This window comes from Protopterus annectens, chromosome 7.part0, assembly GCF_019279795.1.
Source record: "Protopterus annectens isolate FY-2018-M chromosome 7.part0, PAN1.0, whole genome shotgun sequence".
NCBI classification, from domain to species: Eukaryota; Metazoa; Chordata; order Ceratodontiformes; family Protopteridae; genus Protopterus; species Protopterus annectens.
The window spans coordinates 393,851,746-393,869,297 of NC_056739.1; the positions used below are offsets into that span (position 1 = coordinate 393,851,746).

General features: G+C 34.9%; 1 protein-coding gene across 1 annotated transcript in view; it reads right to left on the reverse strand.

Moving 5' to 3' along the window:
* Nucleotides 1–12,922, reverse strand: part of LOC122805961 (renin-like) — a 109,244-nt gene extending 96,322 nt beyond the window's left edge. The window contains exon 1 of the mRNA XM_044076202.1: nt 12,673–12,922. Within this exon, the coding sequence (XP_043932137.1) occupies nt 12,673–12,922 (250 nt within the window). The remainder of the gene's footprint in view (nt 1–12,672) is intronic.
* Nucleotides 12,923–17,552: the final 4,630 nt, after the last annotated feature.

The window sequence follows — 17,552 nt, forward strand, 5'->3', positions numbered from 1 at the left end:
GGGGTTTATGTTTAGGCTGGTGAGCTTGTCTATAATACCAGAATGGGGAATGGTGTTGAAGGCCTTTGCGAGGTCTAGGTAGGCTGTGTGGACTACCTTTCCCTTGTCTATAGCCTTGGTAACTGTCTCAAAGAAGTCCACCAGGTTTAGGAGGCATGATCTGCCCTTAACAAAGCCGAACTGAGTAGGGTCCAATTTTTGGAGGTTCCCAATGTCTCTGTTAATGAGATCCATTATGATGCGCTCCATAGCCTTGCAGACCAAGCTAGTCAGGCTTATAGGCCAATAGTTCCCGGGGTCTGTTGTGGCTCCACCTTTCTGGAGCAGATTAACTATTGCTGTGCGCCACTCTATGGGCACATAACCTGTGGAGAGGCTGAGTTTGAACAGGGGTTAGTTCATCTTTAAGCTCATGTAGGGTGCAGCCAGGGACACCGTCCGGTCCCATTGATGTTGTGTTTTTGGCTTTGGAGAGGGCTGTTTTAACCTGAGTGTCTGTGATTTCAGGGGCACTACATTCTTCTGGTATGGTTATGGGCCCTTTTGGGGGTGAGAGGGGGGTGAAGTTTGCACTGAACCTGTCTGCCAGGATGTTGGCGATATCAGTCAGTTCAGTGTATTTTGTGCCATTCTGCACTAACTCTGAGCAGATCTGAGAATTGCCAGCTAGATTCTTGACATAGCTAAAGAATGCCTTGTGGTTATCTTTGGAGTCCTTGGCAATTTTTGTTTTGAAGCTCGCCTTGGATGATTTTATGAGGGATCATAGTTTCTTGCTGTTACTGATCAGGGATGTCTTCCCTTCTTGGGATTTTACTCTTTTCTGTACTAGTTTCCTCCTCCTATTGTATAACTTGTTTATGGCAGGGGTCCACCAGACTGGTTTCCTTTTCTTGAAGGAGTGAGTCTTGGTTTTGCTTGGGATAGCACAATCCATGCATTCTTGTAGGTGCCCGTAGAGTGCATTAGTAAAGGATTTTGCAGCTTGGGCAGCGTTATCCTTTAGCATCGGGGATTTGAAACTTTCCACCTCGGTCTTAAGTAATGTGAAGTTTGCTTTTGAAAAGTTTTTCACTGTGGTTTCTTTGACAGGGGGTGGGGGTGGAATGTGGATATCCAGAGTGATTAGTTTATGGTCAGATCTAACCAGCGAGGGGTTAACCTCTGGTGTGGAACACCGGTCGCCCATGTTAGTGATGACCAGGTCCAATTTGTTGTCACCTCTGGTGGGAGTGTTGACCAGTTGATCCAGGGCGTTTGAGTTTGTAAATTGTAGGAAATGTTGGGCAAGGGAGATAGTACTTGAGTAGTTCTCCCCAGTTAATGTTTGGGTAATTGAAATCACCCAATATGCCCCTCCATGTGGTAGTTAGCCCTCACATAAATGCTGAAATACCTCAGCAGTAGAGCTGCTGACACAAACTCTAGCTATGCAGCACTCAGCTGATAGGTTCAGATCTAAAAACAAATGAAACAGAGTCCAAACTGGCCGAAATCTTTTATTATAAAATGTAAGCGCTTTCAGGTTAAAAAACTCTTCATCAGGCAAACTTCACATAACCATTACAGTCTTTAAATATTAAAACAATTTTAAAAGCAACCAATTACTTTCTATACTTGACCTGCCTTTTCTTTAAGGCTGGTTTTAAAGATACAGAACTATTTAACCCAGGTGGGTTGTTATCAGCCAACTGCATAATCCATCTTAATTCTGCATACTTTGTGTCATTGACAGTGCCACCACCCCCTTTTTTTTCATCTGTGCAACATGCAGAACCATAAAAACAAAAGTATGATCTGGAAAGCTAGAAACATGCTGATATAATGCTGATATAATGCATTATGTTTGTCCTTCTGTCTGATGACAAGTGGTGCAATATTCTTGTTTTTAATTTTTAACTGATAGGCTGTGATTATTCCTACATCAACTTTCCCCTATTCCAAGATGAGAAACGGTGCACTCTAGAGAAGTCTGGTTACAGAGCAGTGTGTAGGGATAAGACCAATTCTACCTAGCTGGTATATTTTGGACTCTGATACAAGCCCATAGGTTTGTAGGTAATTACTAGACTAACAATGCCAGAGGGGCCTTTTTAACCATGGACATGCTTCCTAAATGTATCTCACAAGTGTTGGTATACTCTAGAGTTATTTTAAGGGGTATATACTTGGGCACGGGTGGTCAAGCATTTACAGGCTGCTTATGTCTACTAGAGACATGAGTGCCAGACCAGTGATACCTTTGTGATTCCCCATCCACTGTTCCAACTTACACTTGAATTGGGTTAGGGAAGAAGTCTGCCTCACATAGATGGAAAGCCCCTTACAGAGAAGGGATAGTCTCTTAGAGACACATACCTGTCCCTTCAATATATCCTACTGATGTAGACAAGGTTTACTTCACCTAGTTTGGGTAATTCTGATGCTGTTTGTTGTGCGGATCCATCAGAGTAGAATTGAAGTATGCTGTGGAGGCCAGGTATAAATTGCCTCTCAGCAATCTGTAGGAGACCAAATAGAGGAATAGGGCTGTGAGACAGTCTGCACAGGACATGTTTATGTCTTGTATTCTTTTTGTGAGGAACCACTTTGGATGTTCCAGTTGTTGCATTTACTTGATCAGACACATACAGGAGTGCCATTGAACTAAATGATTGATCTTATGCGGCAGAGTACAGGGGAACAATGATATCCTTGGACTTAGATGCCATAGTCTTATAAGATGCTCAATATAGAATGATTTCCTTACTACCATAGACATATGATAATCAAAGGCCAGGTTACTGTCTGCATGCATTCCCAAATTACTGGCCACTGGGTCTAATCTTAGGGGTGTATTATCAGTGTGGTGTTTTCCTGGGGTACCCATCTTCCCAATGGTTAATATTATGCATTTTGCCACATTGAGTTTTAGACTGTAGCTCTCACACCAATTATTAGTTTCTGTCAGCCTTTCTTGCAGGATATTTATATCTTTGCAGGATTCTATGACTATGTCTAGTTTGCAATCCTTTGTCAGCCAGAGGCCCTTAAAATTGGTCTTGACTTCAAAGTAATAGTTTCCAAAAAGGAGCAGACCTAGCAGTGAGCTTTGGGGGACTCCACTAGTGACTAGTCTCTGTGAAGGTAGATATTCCTATCTTAACTTCTTGGGTCCTATCTGTAAACCAGCTGGCAATTTGAAGTGTGACATAGAAGTTTAAATCTAATTTCATGAGTTTTCTACAATGCCCAACTTGGGGTATTGTCAAAAGCTTTGGCCAGATCAAGGTCGGTAGTATATATCATTTTGCCCTCATCCACTGTTTGGTGACCTTCTCAAAGTATACCAGGTTGAGTTGGCATGATCCACCCTTGGCTAAACCAAACTGGGTTGGAGGGGTTGGATTCAGTGTCTGAATGTTTCTATGTCATTGGTCCCATATGGAAAGCCATGGAAATGATAAACATTCAGATTTATGGGTCTTTAGCTACCCTGGTACATAGATGGCCTTCTCTTGTGCACAGGGATGATAGCTGCAGTCCTGTATTTGCTTGGCACAAAACCCACATGGACATTACATTAAATGTGAGTGGTCTTGATAGGTCATGTCTTATGCTATTACAGTGGCATCCTGGGATGTTATTGGGGTCCATCAAAGTAGTATTCTTGGTTTTGGAGAATGCATTGAGGATCTGTTCCCTAGTGATAGTTTGGGGAGTAATGGTTGGGGATGTTTCCTAAAGGGTGTCTGGGGGTTATAACTGGAGCTCCCCTTGTCAGCCAGTAGATTTGCCACATCTTCCAGCTCAATATAGGTGACTCCATTTACAGGCAGTTCAGCACATTGATGTGTATGACCTTTGAGGTTGCAGACATGGTTGAAGAATGCCTTGTGATTGTCCTTGGTTAGGAGGATATTTTTACCTCCAATTTGGTTTGGTAGACTTGATTAGCTCCCCAAGTTACTTATTTAGATTGAGAGAGTATTTACCTTGCTGAGCACTGTACTTCCTAATTTTTATTTCCTTCCTTTTATTATACAACCTAATCATGCTGTGATTCTACCCTGCTGGCTTGTTTTTTTTGTTTTTATTTTTTTTATTTTTTTACTCAACAAATTTTTATTTTGTTTTTTGAGAAGAAATAAAAAACCAGTAAAATTAGATTACAATTCAATAATAATAAAAGGAACAAAAACATTATTTACAATATTTACAAGTGACCCAAAGGAGAAACCGTACAATAATAATTAATAAAAAATCCAGAGAAGAAGAAGAGAAAAAAAAAAAAAAAAAGTCCACAAAAGTCTATATCTCTTTGAACTCATAAGATGGAGATTGTGTCTAGTTGCATTACTTCTATGAGTGTAAGTATTTTATTCCAGGGGTTGTCTGACCATTTTCTGGGGAACATTCTTTCTTCCTTGACTTTTATCTCCTTTTGTGCAGTCTCCTTAAGTAGAAATATAAAGTCTTCAAAACACGGAGGAGTTGCAGATTTCCATTTCCTTGTGATACACTTTCTGGCAACCGCCAGAATAGTACATAAAAGATATTGATCTCTTTTATACATAACTACTAATTCATCTATATTCAAAAAAAATAAAGACTTTGTTAAAACAAATGTATCATTATAAATAGCTTGAAGAAAATTGCCAATTTTCTCCCAAAACGTTTTAATACAATCATAAAATATATGAAACCAATCCGCTTCACAGCTTAAAGAGCATCTCCAACAAATAACATTTTGATTTGAGTTGAATTTAGCTATTTTATTTGGAGTATAAAAGGCTCTATGCAAAAATTTCCAAGTGAAGATTCGCCATGTTTGTGTATTAGAAGTTAGTTTAATGGAGTATAGAAGATTATTTTTACAATCGTTTGACAGATTTGTTGATAAACCTCTAGATATAAAATTCCAAGTGCTTTGATCTATTTTAGCCTTGTAGACTATTAAAATCTTGTATAGTTTAGATGTTGAATTTGGCCAGTTATGGTTATCATAAATCAGTTCTTGAATATAGTTTATAAGTTTTGGCTTAGACTTGAAGGACGAATCATTAATAATTTTGCATACATTTTTAGTGTAGAGTAAAATTTTCTGGAGACTTACTCTGTCTACATTTATTATATTAAATTCATTTGTAACTTGTTGACTAGTTAATGTTTTAAGATTATTTATGCATTGGGCCCAACATATGAGATTATTAGATTCCCAATTAATGAGAGTGTTATCATGAATTTTCTTTTTAAATTCCTTTGATGTATTAAATGGTAATAACAGTTCAAACCATACTTTTATGTCAGGATTTGAGTTTATAAAGGATCTGAATAAATTATAAATATTATTTAAATATGATAAATTAGTAGGTTTTGTTATGCTATTTTGAAGATTAATGCATAATATATGCCAAAATCTATTTTTGTGAATATAGTGTGATGTATTATTTATTATTTTGTTTTCATTTAAAAAAATAATCATATGCAGAGATTTCCAAGCAGAAGAGAAATTTGGATTTACCCAGTTTAAAACTAGTTTAAAAATGGAGGCTTTGATATACGTCTCTATATCTGGAAAATTAATTCCCCCTAATTCCCATGGTCTAATGTGATGAGAAAAAGCAATTCTATTCCTTTTGGATACCAAAGAAAACATAATAGGCTTTTGCTAATTTCTTTCAGAATTTTTTATTTGGAATTATAGGTATTGCTAGTGCTATATAATTTATTTGTGGTAGAAGAATCATTTTTATTAGCTGCAATCTGTCCTCAAATTTTAGAATCAATTTATTCCAATGTTCCGACGTGTTCTTATTGAGTTTAAAATTTTATTATAGTTTAGTGTCAGAGTAGTATCTATTTTATCAGATATAATAATTCCTAGATATTCTAAAGTAGAGACTTTTTCTCCAAGTATATGATATCTACTCAAGTGAAAGTCCCCTTTCTGTTAAATAAAATATGTTTTGATTTAGATTTATTAAAACAAAGGCCAGAATTTAGAAAAAATTTTCCACTTGCATTTCTAGTTCATGAAGAGATTCATTATTTGGTGATAAAGTTAGTAGTATATCATCGGCAAACAACATAACCTTGGAGTTAAATTTATTATGAATACTTAAGCCTTCAATTTTTGAGTCACTGCATTGTAATTGAAAATAGCTCTATTGATAAGGCAAAAAGAATGGGAGACATAGGACAACCTTGTTTAGTGCCTTTAGTTATTTTGAAAGCTTCTGATGTAAATGGACCTAATTTTACATAGGCCAAATTATCTTTATATATATTCTTTATCATATTAATAAAATTTAGAGGAAACTCAAAAGTTCTAGAATTCTAAATAAGTAGTCCCAATTCACTGAATCAAATGCTTTTTCTATATCTAGCGTGATTATGAGAGCCTCTATATTATCTCTATTTAATATTTCAATAATGGTTTGGATTCTTTGTATATTGTCATAAGCATGTCTGCCATAGATGAAGCCTGTTTGGTCCTCATTTATGATTTGAGTCAAGGATTTTTTAATTCTATTGACTAATATAGACATAAACAATTTGTAATCGTTATTAAGTAGAGAAATCGGTCTATAAGAGCTACAATGGGAGGGGTCCTTGTTCTTTTTTATTGGAGTAATTAATGAATATCGCCAGGAAGGTGGAATTATGTTTTGAGCTTGAATTTCATTTAGAGACATATGAAGTAAAGAAATTGCAGTATTTGGGAATATCTTGTATAATTCCATTATTATTCCATCTATTCCTGGGGCTTTATTATTTTTACTCTCCTTAATTTTGTCATTTATTTCCTTGAGGGAAATGCGTTTTTCAATATCAATTTTTAATTTTTCAGGTAATCTATTTATTATAGGATTGATAATTTTTGACTCTATTAAAATAGTATTGTCTTTATTGTTTCCAAAATGATTAGTATAATGAAATTTAAAAGCTTCTAGGATATCATTTATGTCTGATACTTTTTTATTACCTTTTCCTTCATGTATAATATTTGTAATATTGTTTTCTATATTTTGTTTCTTTATTCTCATTGCTAAGTTATGTAAGTGTTCTGGAGATGTTGAGAGTGAACTAAATTTTAGTTTTTCCAAAGCCAAATTAGTCTTATGAGTTAAAATTTCATTATATTTTTTATTTAAATCTTCAATTTCTTTTTTTTTTTTTTATTACCTGGGAATTCTTTATGTCAGAAGTATTTGTATTAATTTCTGTTATTTGTTTTTGGATACTGTGCAATTCTGATTCCCATTCTTTTGTTTTGTTTTTAAACCAAGATATGATCCTACCATATAAGAAGGCCTTTAGAGTGTCCCATATTATTATATTCTTTAGATCATCAGTAGAATTTATTTCTAAAAAATATTGAATTTCTGAGTCTAGCCATGGTTTAAATTGTTTTAATTTAGTGATGTAAGTTGGTATTCTTGAGGCAAAATTTAGTCTTAAAATCTATTTGTAATTTAAGGATTAGGGCATTATGATCAGAGAGTGGGCATGGGATGATAGAAAATTTTATTATCTTCCTATTTAAGTCTGGGGATATAAAAATTTTATCTATTCTTGTTTTAGTATTAAAACGATAATCACTATGTGAGTATAATAATGAGTTAGATTCTTTGAAACTAAATGAATCAATTAATTTTAAGTTTTCTGTCCATTTCTTAAGGTATTTACCTGTGGAAGAGAGACGTAGGTTCCTCTTGTTGGTTGTCTCAGAACTATCTAGAATACAGTTAAAGTCTCCTCCTACTATTAGAATACCTTTATATACCCTATTAATTAGCTCTATCTGCTTTTTAACTGTAGATAGTCCTATTCCAGGAATCCAATACACATTTACCAGTGTCCAAATTCTATTCTGAAATTTTATTATTACAATTGAAAGTAACCCTTCTTTATCCTCATAGTTGTAAATAATTTGTGGGTTAGTTACACTTTTCTTCCATAAAATTAAAGCTCCCCTATTTTTTTTTTTATATGAGGAGTGAGAGAGAATTAAGTAGTTATTAGGTATCCAGGTGAAGTTGTCATCAGTTTTAAAGTGGGATTCCTGTAGAAATATAACTTGCGCTCTCTGTAATTTTAGATATCGTAGTAAATTTGATCTTTTTATAGTATTATTTAAGCCATTAACATTTAAAGACAACAATGTTATGTCTGTCATTTCTATAGGATATTATATTATAATTTTAAAAGAATACATTAGTAAAGAACTAATATTTATGAGGACCTGTGAAAACATATATGTTAATTTTCCCCTCTTTTCTCTAAGAAGAACACTGAAATGAACAAAACTGTTTCTTTGATAGTTTAACAAATGTTGCAGTTTGGGCCACTGAAAAAAATAAAAAGTGAAAAATATTGTAACAACATACTTTAATTGACTGAAAAATAACTTTACTACATAGTTCCACAAACATGAAGTGCACAGCACTTCTAATCTGATTGATCTGATAAGATCAAACAGATTTTCCCTCAACGTCGACAATCGCATGGAAAAGGATATTCAAAGATGAGCTCCATTAATTGGATCCTGAAGATATCTTAAAATATTAATATTTGATGAAAGAGTGTATCATGCATTAGTACTATGTTCCTTGATAAATCGACTCAATAAAGTAATTAATCTTTTACTAGAAGTTTGTACTTATACTAGAGTTAATGTTACTTTTTTAATGAATGTTCTAAGTAGATGTCTATTACAGCTGAAGTAAATATTTCAGCTTATCTGCCCTCCATAAATGTGGTTATGTTACATGAAGTATGTCAGTTGACCTTCTCTTAACAGAGATAAAATGCATAATAATATATACATTTAGATTATATTTGCATTTATTTTGTTGAACTTCACATTTAAAACAGGTTATTAGTGTGACAGATAGTATTACTATCTTAGAAGGACTAGTCCTCTTTTTTAATTCTTCCTTAGTTACTATTCTAAGTAAATTCTATATAGCCTCTCTATGTACATATGTATAAATATACTCCTATATCTACACCAAAACATTTTCACATATAAACACACATAAATATTAAATAAACTTAATGGGTTACCTAAAAATGTGTGCAATATAATTGAGAATTTGTGTGAGTACTCTTGAAAGGGTTGGTACCTTGTTACTGCTGGAAGATGCCTATTTACTGACCTTATTAACCTTATTAGTAGATTAAGTGGCCCATCAAAAGATGCGTGAATATTGTGAATGAATATTCTTAATTCTTATCACTAAATCTTACAGCAATTAGTGAAGAGTACCTATATCATTTAACTATATTATTTATGAAGTTTCTTAGGAGTGTGATGGGAGTACACAACATTTCAGACTTGGGGTTGTTGCATATTCAGTAACAGGACTCAAGATTGTTCAATACTTGTTGTAACACATCTTAATACAGTTAATGATTTGAAATAACATGTGCATGTCACAAAGAATCCATGAATACATAAATACATGAATACATGGGTCTCACCTCATTCACCAAACCCATGTCCAATCCAATATCAAAACAGTCAAGAACACTACGCTGAGGGTAAAAGCACCTCAACCCCTAAACCCGTTAAATAACTAAACACTAATAAACCTACTATTTTAAAGCTGCTAATATTCTCTAGTAATTTGTATAAGACTAAAGTAATTATATATAGCAACTCCAATATTGCCTTGCAGTGAGACAAGCATAGATTTACTGATCATTACTGAAGTGCCGTTAAATCTAAAATGCTGTGTAGTGGTTGACTTTATCCTGCTTATTACTATACCTAGTATAAGTTCTGCTAACACTTCTATCAGGTATGGTGTGAGGAGGTATGTTATTACTATAGACTTGCACATTACCATCCCACACCATACATAACACTGTTACTGTTTCCAATAAATGAAAGCCAAATCTCATTCTTTCAAGAAGTCAATCTCGACCAACTAACACCCAACAAAACACAAGTTCAACAAATGAGGAGAGACCCAAATACATACATAGTGTACTGTTTATGTAAACATTTCTCTAAAACTTTATAAGAGCAGCTCATGGATGTGTCATAGTGTCTCCCAAAAAATGTATAGTGTGCACATAAATTACATTTGACCCTACCATATTTCCTTTCCTGTTTTTTCCCCATCTGTAACATAAAAGGGAAAAAAAAAAACTGTTGATGTTACTGTATCATTGGGAATCACAGTGAGCATTTATGGCATAGTGGTGTACCCATTAACTGTTAAGGTGAAGGGTAAATACAGCAGATTGTGCTTATCTTCAAAAATAATACAATTTATACATAGAAGTTAGCACTGCACTTATAACTGCAGAGAATGCACATAGCAAATATTGTTACGTAAATAGACATGTTTCCCAATTGCAGGATGTTTTGATTATAGCTTTATTTTATATTATTGGTGTTTTACTAATTCAATTTTAAGGTCCGTGTAAGTGAAATTTCGCCAAAATACCAAAATAACAAAGTCAGTTCCACATTACTGCAGGTTAATGCTAGTCCATTATACAGCTCACGATACTAACACTATTTACTAAATACTTGCAGTATAGGTTACAAACAAAGCAAATTTAGTCATTGCTAAAATTAGCACTAACTGCCAAAACTGATAAAACGCTCATCAATTAGCTTGCTCTAGGTTATTAAGCTGTAAAGGAAATTAAATTACCCATATGAGAGACAAAAAAAAACAGGTAAAGAGGTGATATACTACCAACTGTTCATTACTGCATTCGGATGCTTGTAGGCATCTAAAAGCGGAATATGCAGAAGTATGCATGTATCATTCCTGTCAGGTACTGCATTTATAGGCATTTTTTAATTGATAAGTGGGTAAGCTTACCTGACCTAAAATGCCCTTTTACATGGATGACCCAAACACAGTCTAAATAAGAAGTTCAGAGTCACACAGTAAGAAAATGGGAGCTATCAAAATCAAACCCTGAGCTACAGTCAGTAACAAATCATGGATACAATCTGGCAGCTCCACTACAATGATTAGTTGGGATTTTATCTCACTTTTAACAGACATAGCGCAGTTGAAAACTGAATTTATGTATTTGCTTGCATTAGTTAACTACACTGCCACACTTTTGGTATTTCCCAACAAGAAGAAAGTAACTAAATGGGCTTTTTTATTTATTTATATATATATATATATATATATATATATATATATATATATATTTTTTTTTTTTCCCTTTATTTTAAACATGTGTAGCATACTTTTTCTTTATATGTTATACATTTACCTGTTCGTACTTTTGCTAAAATCTACTCAATTCTTGAACTACTCAGCTTCTGGAGAACAGATTAAAACATAAAGGGGCTAAGAAGTCAGGTCACAGTTAGTATTTTCATTGAATGTTCTAACTGACAAAAAAGACTCTGCAAAAGTGCGCGAAGCGCACCACTCGCAAAACTAATGCAGTGTTCTACAAGCCTCAGCTTATAGACATGTTTCTTAACTTTTAATGGAATGCTGGGCTATGTTAGTGAAGATATGAGGTAAAAAAACTGACTAGAAAGCTCGAGGGTATACTATGAAGCAATAATAGTCTCCAACTGTCAATTAGAATGTTGAAACGCTAGAAGGCGATTTTCTGCCTTTTTTTTTTTTCTTACCATTCCCTTCCTTCTTACTCTAAACAACGCTCTCACATATTCCTGAAGAAATATTCAAGGAATGCCCTTTTTTTTAGACAGACTATAAAGAATTGGATTTAATTTAATAAAATTCTGCACAGTAACTATTAATCAATATGTTAATAACTTTATAATAATAGTGGCCTTTCATTTAAATGCTAATACTCTTGTGAGAGTTTAACTAAAGAAAGCTGGAACAAACAAAAAAAAAACACACAACTCTAGCATCTGAAGATTCTATCAAATCACTACCATATTAATATGTTAACATACAGATTATGATACTTCCTAAATAAAGAGAAAACTAATTATGTGACTGAAGTGTAATGAAATTAAGGCTATGTATAAGAATCATACCTTAGTTAATGCTTTGAGAGAAATTGATTCATCAATGTTCTTAACATCAGTTTTTGTTTTTTTCCTCACATCAGTCCAAGTGTTTTTTCCCGAGGTTCTCTTTAAGGAGGTTGAATTTGACCAGTCCATTTCATCTGGTAGTAGGATTATATTGTTGTTTTTAATGAAGGAAGTGGCTTCTTCACTGGTGTTGAATGATCTCATGTCATTACTATGCTGAATTCTAATTTTGGCAGGATGTGCAAGCTGTGCCTTTATTTTGTTTTGTTTTAAGAATTTCACTAAGGGCCATGTTTTCTTTCTTAGTTCCAAGAGTCTTGGTGAATAGTCATTATCAAATCTTATTTGGGATAGCTTGTAAATGACTGGGTTTTTCCTCCATGCAGTTCTCAATATCAGTTCTTTGTCCATAAATGACAGAAATTTAACCACTATAGATCTTGGAAAAGATTTAGTTGAGGCAGAAAGTGGTTTTCCGATGGCTCTGTGTGCTCTTTCGATTCCATATGACAAGCCTTCTTTCAGCCCTAAGATTTCAGGTAGCCATGAATTCAAGAATGAAATGTCTTCCCCCTCGGTCTTCTCCGGGACTCCAAAAATTCTTATGTTTGTTCTTCTTTCCCTATTCTCCATATCATCTATTTTATTTATTAGCCAAGTATTCTGTTGTAATAGAAATTCACTATGAAGCTCTTCTTCTTTTAGCCTTCCATCAATATCATTTAGAGATGACTCAATGTCAGTTATTTTTAATTGTTGCTGCTGCAGAATTTCCTTAAAGACTTCAGTTTGTTTTTGGCAACTATCTTTAAGGTTTTCTAGGTTTTCAGTAAACCTGTCCATCTTCAGAGATAAGTCTTGAAGAGTAGTTGATATCAGTTGGATTTCTTTCTTCAGAGAAGAGTCTGAGTGAGAATTCTTAGAGTTACTCATTACTAGACAGCTTTGTTAGTCTTCAGGTTTTTTTGACAGGAAAATTTCAGAATTTCTTCTCCAAAGTTGGTAATTCTATTGTTAATAGTTTCACATATAAGATTTATCAAAAATTACTTAGTAATAATAAGATTTTCCTGTTATTTCTAGTATAAATATAAGGAGCTCAAAAACTTGCTGCTATCAGTTAGGCATTAGGCTCCGCCCCCCTTTTTGTTTTTATTTTGAGGTTGTCCTATGCTTATTTCAGGTAGGTACAGCTGTCTCTATGCAGCCACTATCATGACCATACAGATTTCTGTGAACAATGGGGTTCTCAGGGATTGGGGGGAGGGGGAGACTTGACATTTTGCCAGGATGTCACTTAATAGGAAGATTGCCTTAGAATAATTCCCAAAAATTTCGAGTTAGCTAAATTCTTGGGTTTTATTTTTATTTGAAAGGAGACAGTTTCATGGTCTAATCTGACCAATGAGGACATTACACTAGGGGGGGTGCAATGTTCTCCCATGTTTGTGAGGACCATTTCAATGATGTTAACAGCATAGTGAGTGTAGTGTCTAGCTGGTCCATGATGTTTGCCTTTACAAAGTCCATGACTCTCTGGGATGCATGTTTGGGATCATGTATGATTACAAGTTTATAGTGGGTTAGTTAGTCAGCCAAGAATATGGTGTTGAGTGGAATGAGGAGTGTCTTCAGTTTGTTTAAGTATCTGTTATGGGTTTTCTGGGTGATAGAGGGGGATCTAGAGTTTGCAAGGATATGGTATGGAAGTGTGCCTCTGGTAATTTGGAAGTGGAGTAGCTCAAGAACATCATATTGTTTAACCATCTTACAGGTGCGTTTATGTAAATTGAGACAGCTCCACAATTTGCCCCTTCTTGTGCTGTAGCTGGTCGAACTGTGTAGAAGGCATGTAACCCTGCACTGCTGGGGTGCTTTCTGTGGCTTTAAACCATGTCTCCATAACTGCACATATTGTCTTCTGTGAGGAGAGCTTACAGGAAGTGGAGTTTCTTGCCTAGACTCCTGGCATTAAAAAGTAACACTCTTAGATTTTCTTGGGTTGATTTTTCTATGTCAGGAGATTTGTCAGGTTGGCAGTGCCTAAGAAAGGCACTATGGTGATGGATGAGGTTTTAACCAATATTTAAAGGCCTAGAGATGGCAGGTGCAGACCATCCCAGGCAAATCAGCGTGGTCTGTCAACTAAATCTTCACAGGCTGACAAATAATATGCCCCTTTCAAATGACACCAAAAACTAAACAAATTGTTAAAAGTCCATTATCTTCTATTCATATTTTGACATCATCATTGGAGAATGTAGAATGTTGCTCAGCGCTAGGCTCATACCAGCCTGGGACACACAGTCTGTGAGCTCCACCATCTCTCTTTTCATATAGTCCATGGGGGTACATCTCAGGTCATTTACACGATGGGACTATGACCAAGTCATACTGGTACTTGTGATTCAATGAACTGTGTATGTAATCTGGTAGATCTTGACCCCTGATAGGCAACTGACTATGACTCACCTTACCCGGCCTAGTGAATGGGACATCTTTGTATCTCACAATGGATTCCTGTGTGACCATAATATCAGGTTTATGTGATGGCTGAAACATTGTGACATGTGGCTGCATGTATTGTGGTGAGGTTGTTTTGACAGAGTATCTTTGTAGTTGCTAAGAATGCGTGTTGTAAGTGGATCATCTGGCAGGACCTTGTAGGTTTCAGAAGATTACTTTTAAGAGCCCCAAAATATGTGAGTCTGTGTCTAGTCTACATTATGTGTGGCCTGCATAGTTTGTGTGTTTCTGGCAACTTGTTTGGTATTTTATAAGTGCTTGTATATGAGAACCTTGCCTCCATTGATGTTATGTTGTAACTCTCGCATACCTTATCAGCTTGTTTAAGAATTAGGTACTTGTTAGTAAACATGAGACAATTGCTGCATTGCCTCAGGATGCCCATATCCACCAGGCTGGCAGCAGAGATAACAAGGAAGTGCATGTCCATGTAGGGTGGTCTACTGGCCTACAGGCAAGTTTGGGGATTGCTATATTGACCATAGTGAAGTTCAGGTAGTGGGCATGTTGACAAGACCATGGAGGTTAAACAGCATATATGAAAAGAAGACAGAAACGCGTAAGAAGGTTATTGCAGTTTATGTATATACAAATGTTACAAATATGAATGAAACTTTTGAAGATATTAATTATTAGAAGATGTGACAAATTATAAGAAAATGTAAAGAAATAAAATGTGAAATAAAAATAGAAAAAGATATGATATTTTATAACATAAAGATAGGATAAAACAGAGACTGATTTCTTTTTATACTGAAATGCAGTAAAATAAATAGATGTGGTGAAGCAGATGGTAAGTTTATCAGATCATTACACCGTTGTAGAGATTTTAGAAGTAATAAGATAAAATAGGGAAAAGTCTGAAATGGTAAAATGGAAAATATACTTACAATGAAGAACTCAAACAGGAAATGGAACAATTATGGTCAGATCATAAATCTAAGATAGTTTCCTATGCAAATTGGTCTGAAAATTGGCTAGCATTTAAAGAAAGGTATATAAAGGAGTACTTAAAACTGATCAGGCCCTAATAAGGGAGGATAAAAAGTATGGAAGGTTAACATGTGGATGTGAACAAATGGTATGGGGGGAAACAAAGTACTGTAACAAAAAATATGTAAAAATCTAAATAGAATAAAAAGTAACGGTAGTAAAACAAAGCTTTTTTTACCTATAGCAGATACATGAAGTAAAATAATATGATCTTAGTTGTCATGAAAAGTAGAGGGATGAAAAATGCAAAATAAATTTTTGTGAAATAGAAATATATAAAAATAATATAATTGTGAAAAGTTACACACAGAAGCAAATAATGATGTATACGTTTTGAAAAAAAAAGTCTACTTTTTTTTTCAGTAAGTACCTTGAGATTTTTTTACATCCATTTGATTTGCCAATTTCTCTGGTAGATGAAACCAAAGTTTAATGCCTCATCCAAACGCTGACACTTAAGAAGTACATCACCCACCTTAATCCAGACACTTGTGTGCAAACGGAAGACACACCCTTCTCCTCTTCCAGCATGACATGTACGTATACGTGTTGAACTGTAGGCTTTGTAGGTAAAGGCCCTTGGAAGAAAAGGATACCCAGGTGACAACTCTTACCAAGTCATCCCAAGTGCAGGACTTTTAGTCTGGCGATAAGGATTTGACAAACTGGCTTTATGAAGGTCTAGTGCCATTCCGTTCTGGATCTACCCTGATCTTCTAAATACAGTGCCTTTCTTCCACAATGGACCCTTTAGAAATCTATTTATTTATTTATTTATTGTTATTTTGTTTTTATATTTGTTAACTGGGTTAGTCCGACTGGTCCCAGAGAGCCCTTTTCCAGCGGAGACCCAAGGAGAAAAGCTCTAAGAAAGTAATTCGTAAAATAAGAAAAAAAAAAACTAACAATTCAAGTTGTAAGATACTTAGTACAAAAACAGATAAAGAGAATTAAACAACAAGAATATTTACAAGGCAAAAGTACAGTATTTTGAGAATGCAGTAGCAATATGTTTGAGAAATTTGGTTAGCATTAAGTTATATACAAGGAAATATAGCAAATGCCTTAAAATAAAAAAAATATATTTTCCAATATGTAATATACAATTCAGAATAACATTATGACATAGTACATCGAAGATGCATTTAATAGCATGGGTATTAACTGCAGACAGAGTAGACAGTTTAGATAGGAAATACCAGGCAGATATGTTAATCGAGAAAAGAAGAAACATTCTTTAGGTTATTTCCTGACAAGTATAGATCCATGCATGTTGGAAATGAATTTTTAGTTGCGTTGTGAATTCACAACTTTTGGTGGTGGAGTGTATTTCACAGTTTTAGCACTAGCAGCTGGGAGCCACTGGTGTGGAAGTGTTAGAGGTCCTCGAACTGCTATAGCACTAGGCAGGGTTATGCTTGGTTTGTGCGATTCTTTGTCCTCAAGAACTTTTCAAACCTTTTGGGTACATGCAATTGTCTGTTCTCAAGAGTACTTAAAATCTTCTCGGGAAAGATGACTTCCCTACCACCCACCTTTTCACATTTCTGATCTTCCATATGTTATGGTATGCCCAAAGTTTTGTAAAGTCTTCTTGTGAGGACAGATCAAAATTCTTCCTCAAAACCTGTGTAAAATTGTGACAGATTCTGAAAATGGTCCGTGCATGAAAGGTCTTCAGCATCATAATCTGTACTCCTCATTTTACCCTTCAAAATCAGAGTTGGGCAAAAGAATCAGGGAAACAGGATCCATTTTCTACCGTTAGGGATGGGGATAATGGAGGGGTTGGTCAGCAGGGGGCTTAGCAGTTTTGTGAACTGAAGTCTCGTGGTAAGAAATTACTCTCTGGCATAAAAATAAATAAATAAACAGTGACTCAACCACTCAACTAATGTCCACATTAAGCTTATCTTAGGATGACTTCCCTGTAGCCAAAGATGCTAACAGCTGATGTCCAAATTATGTCAATTCATAAATATTTGGGGTGGAAGACAGGACCTAGACATGAGAGACTGAAGCAGAAACTACTAGTGCAGAAACT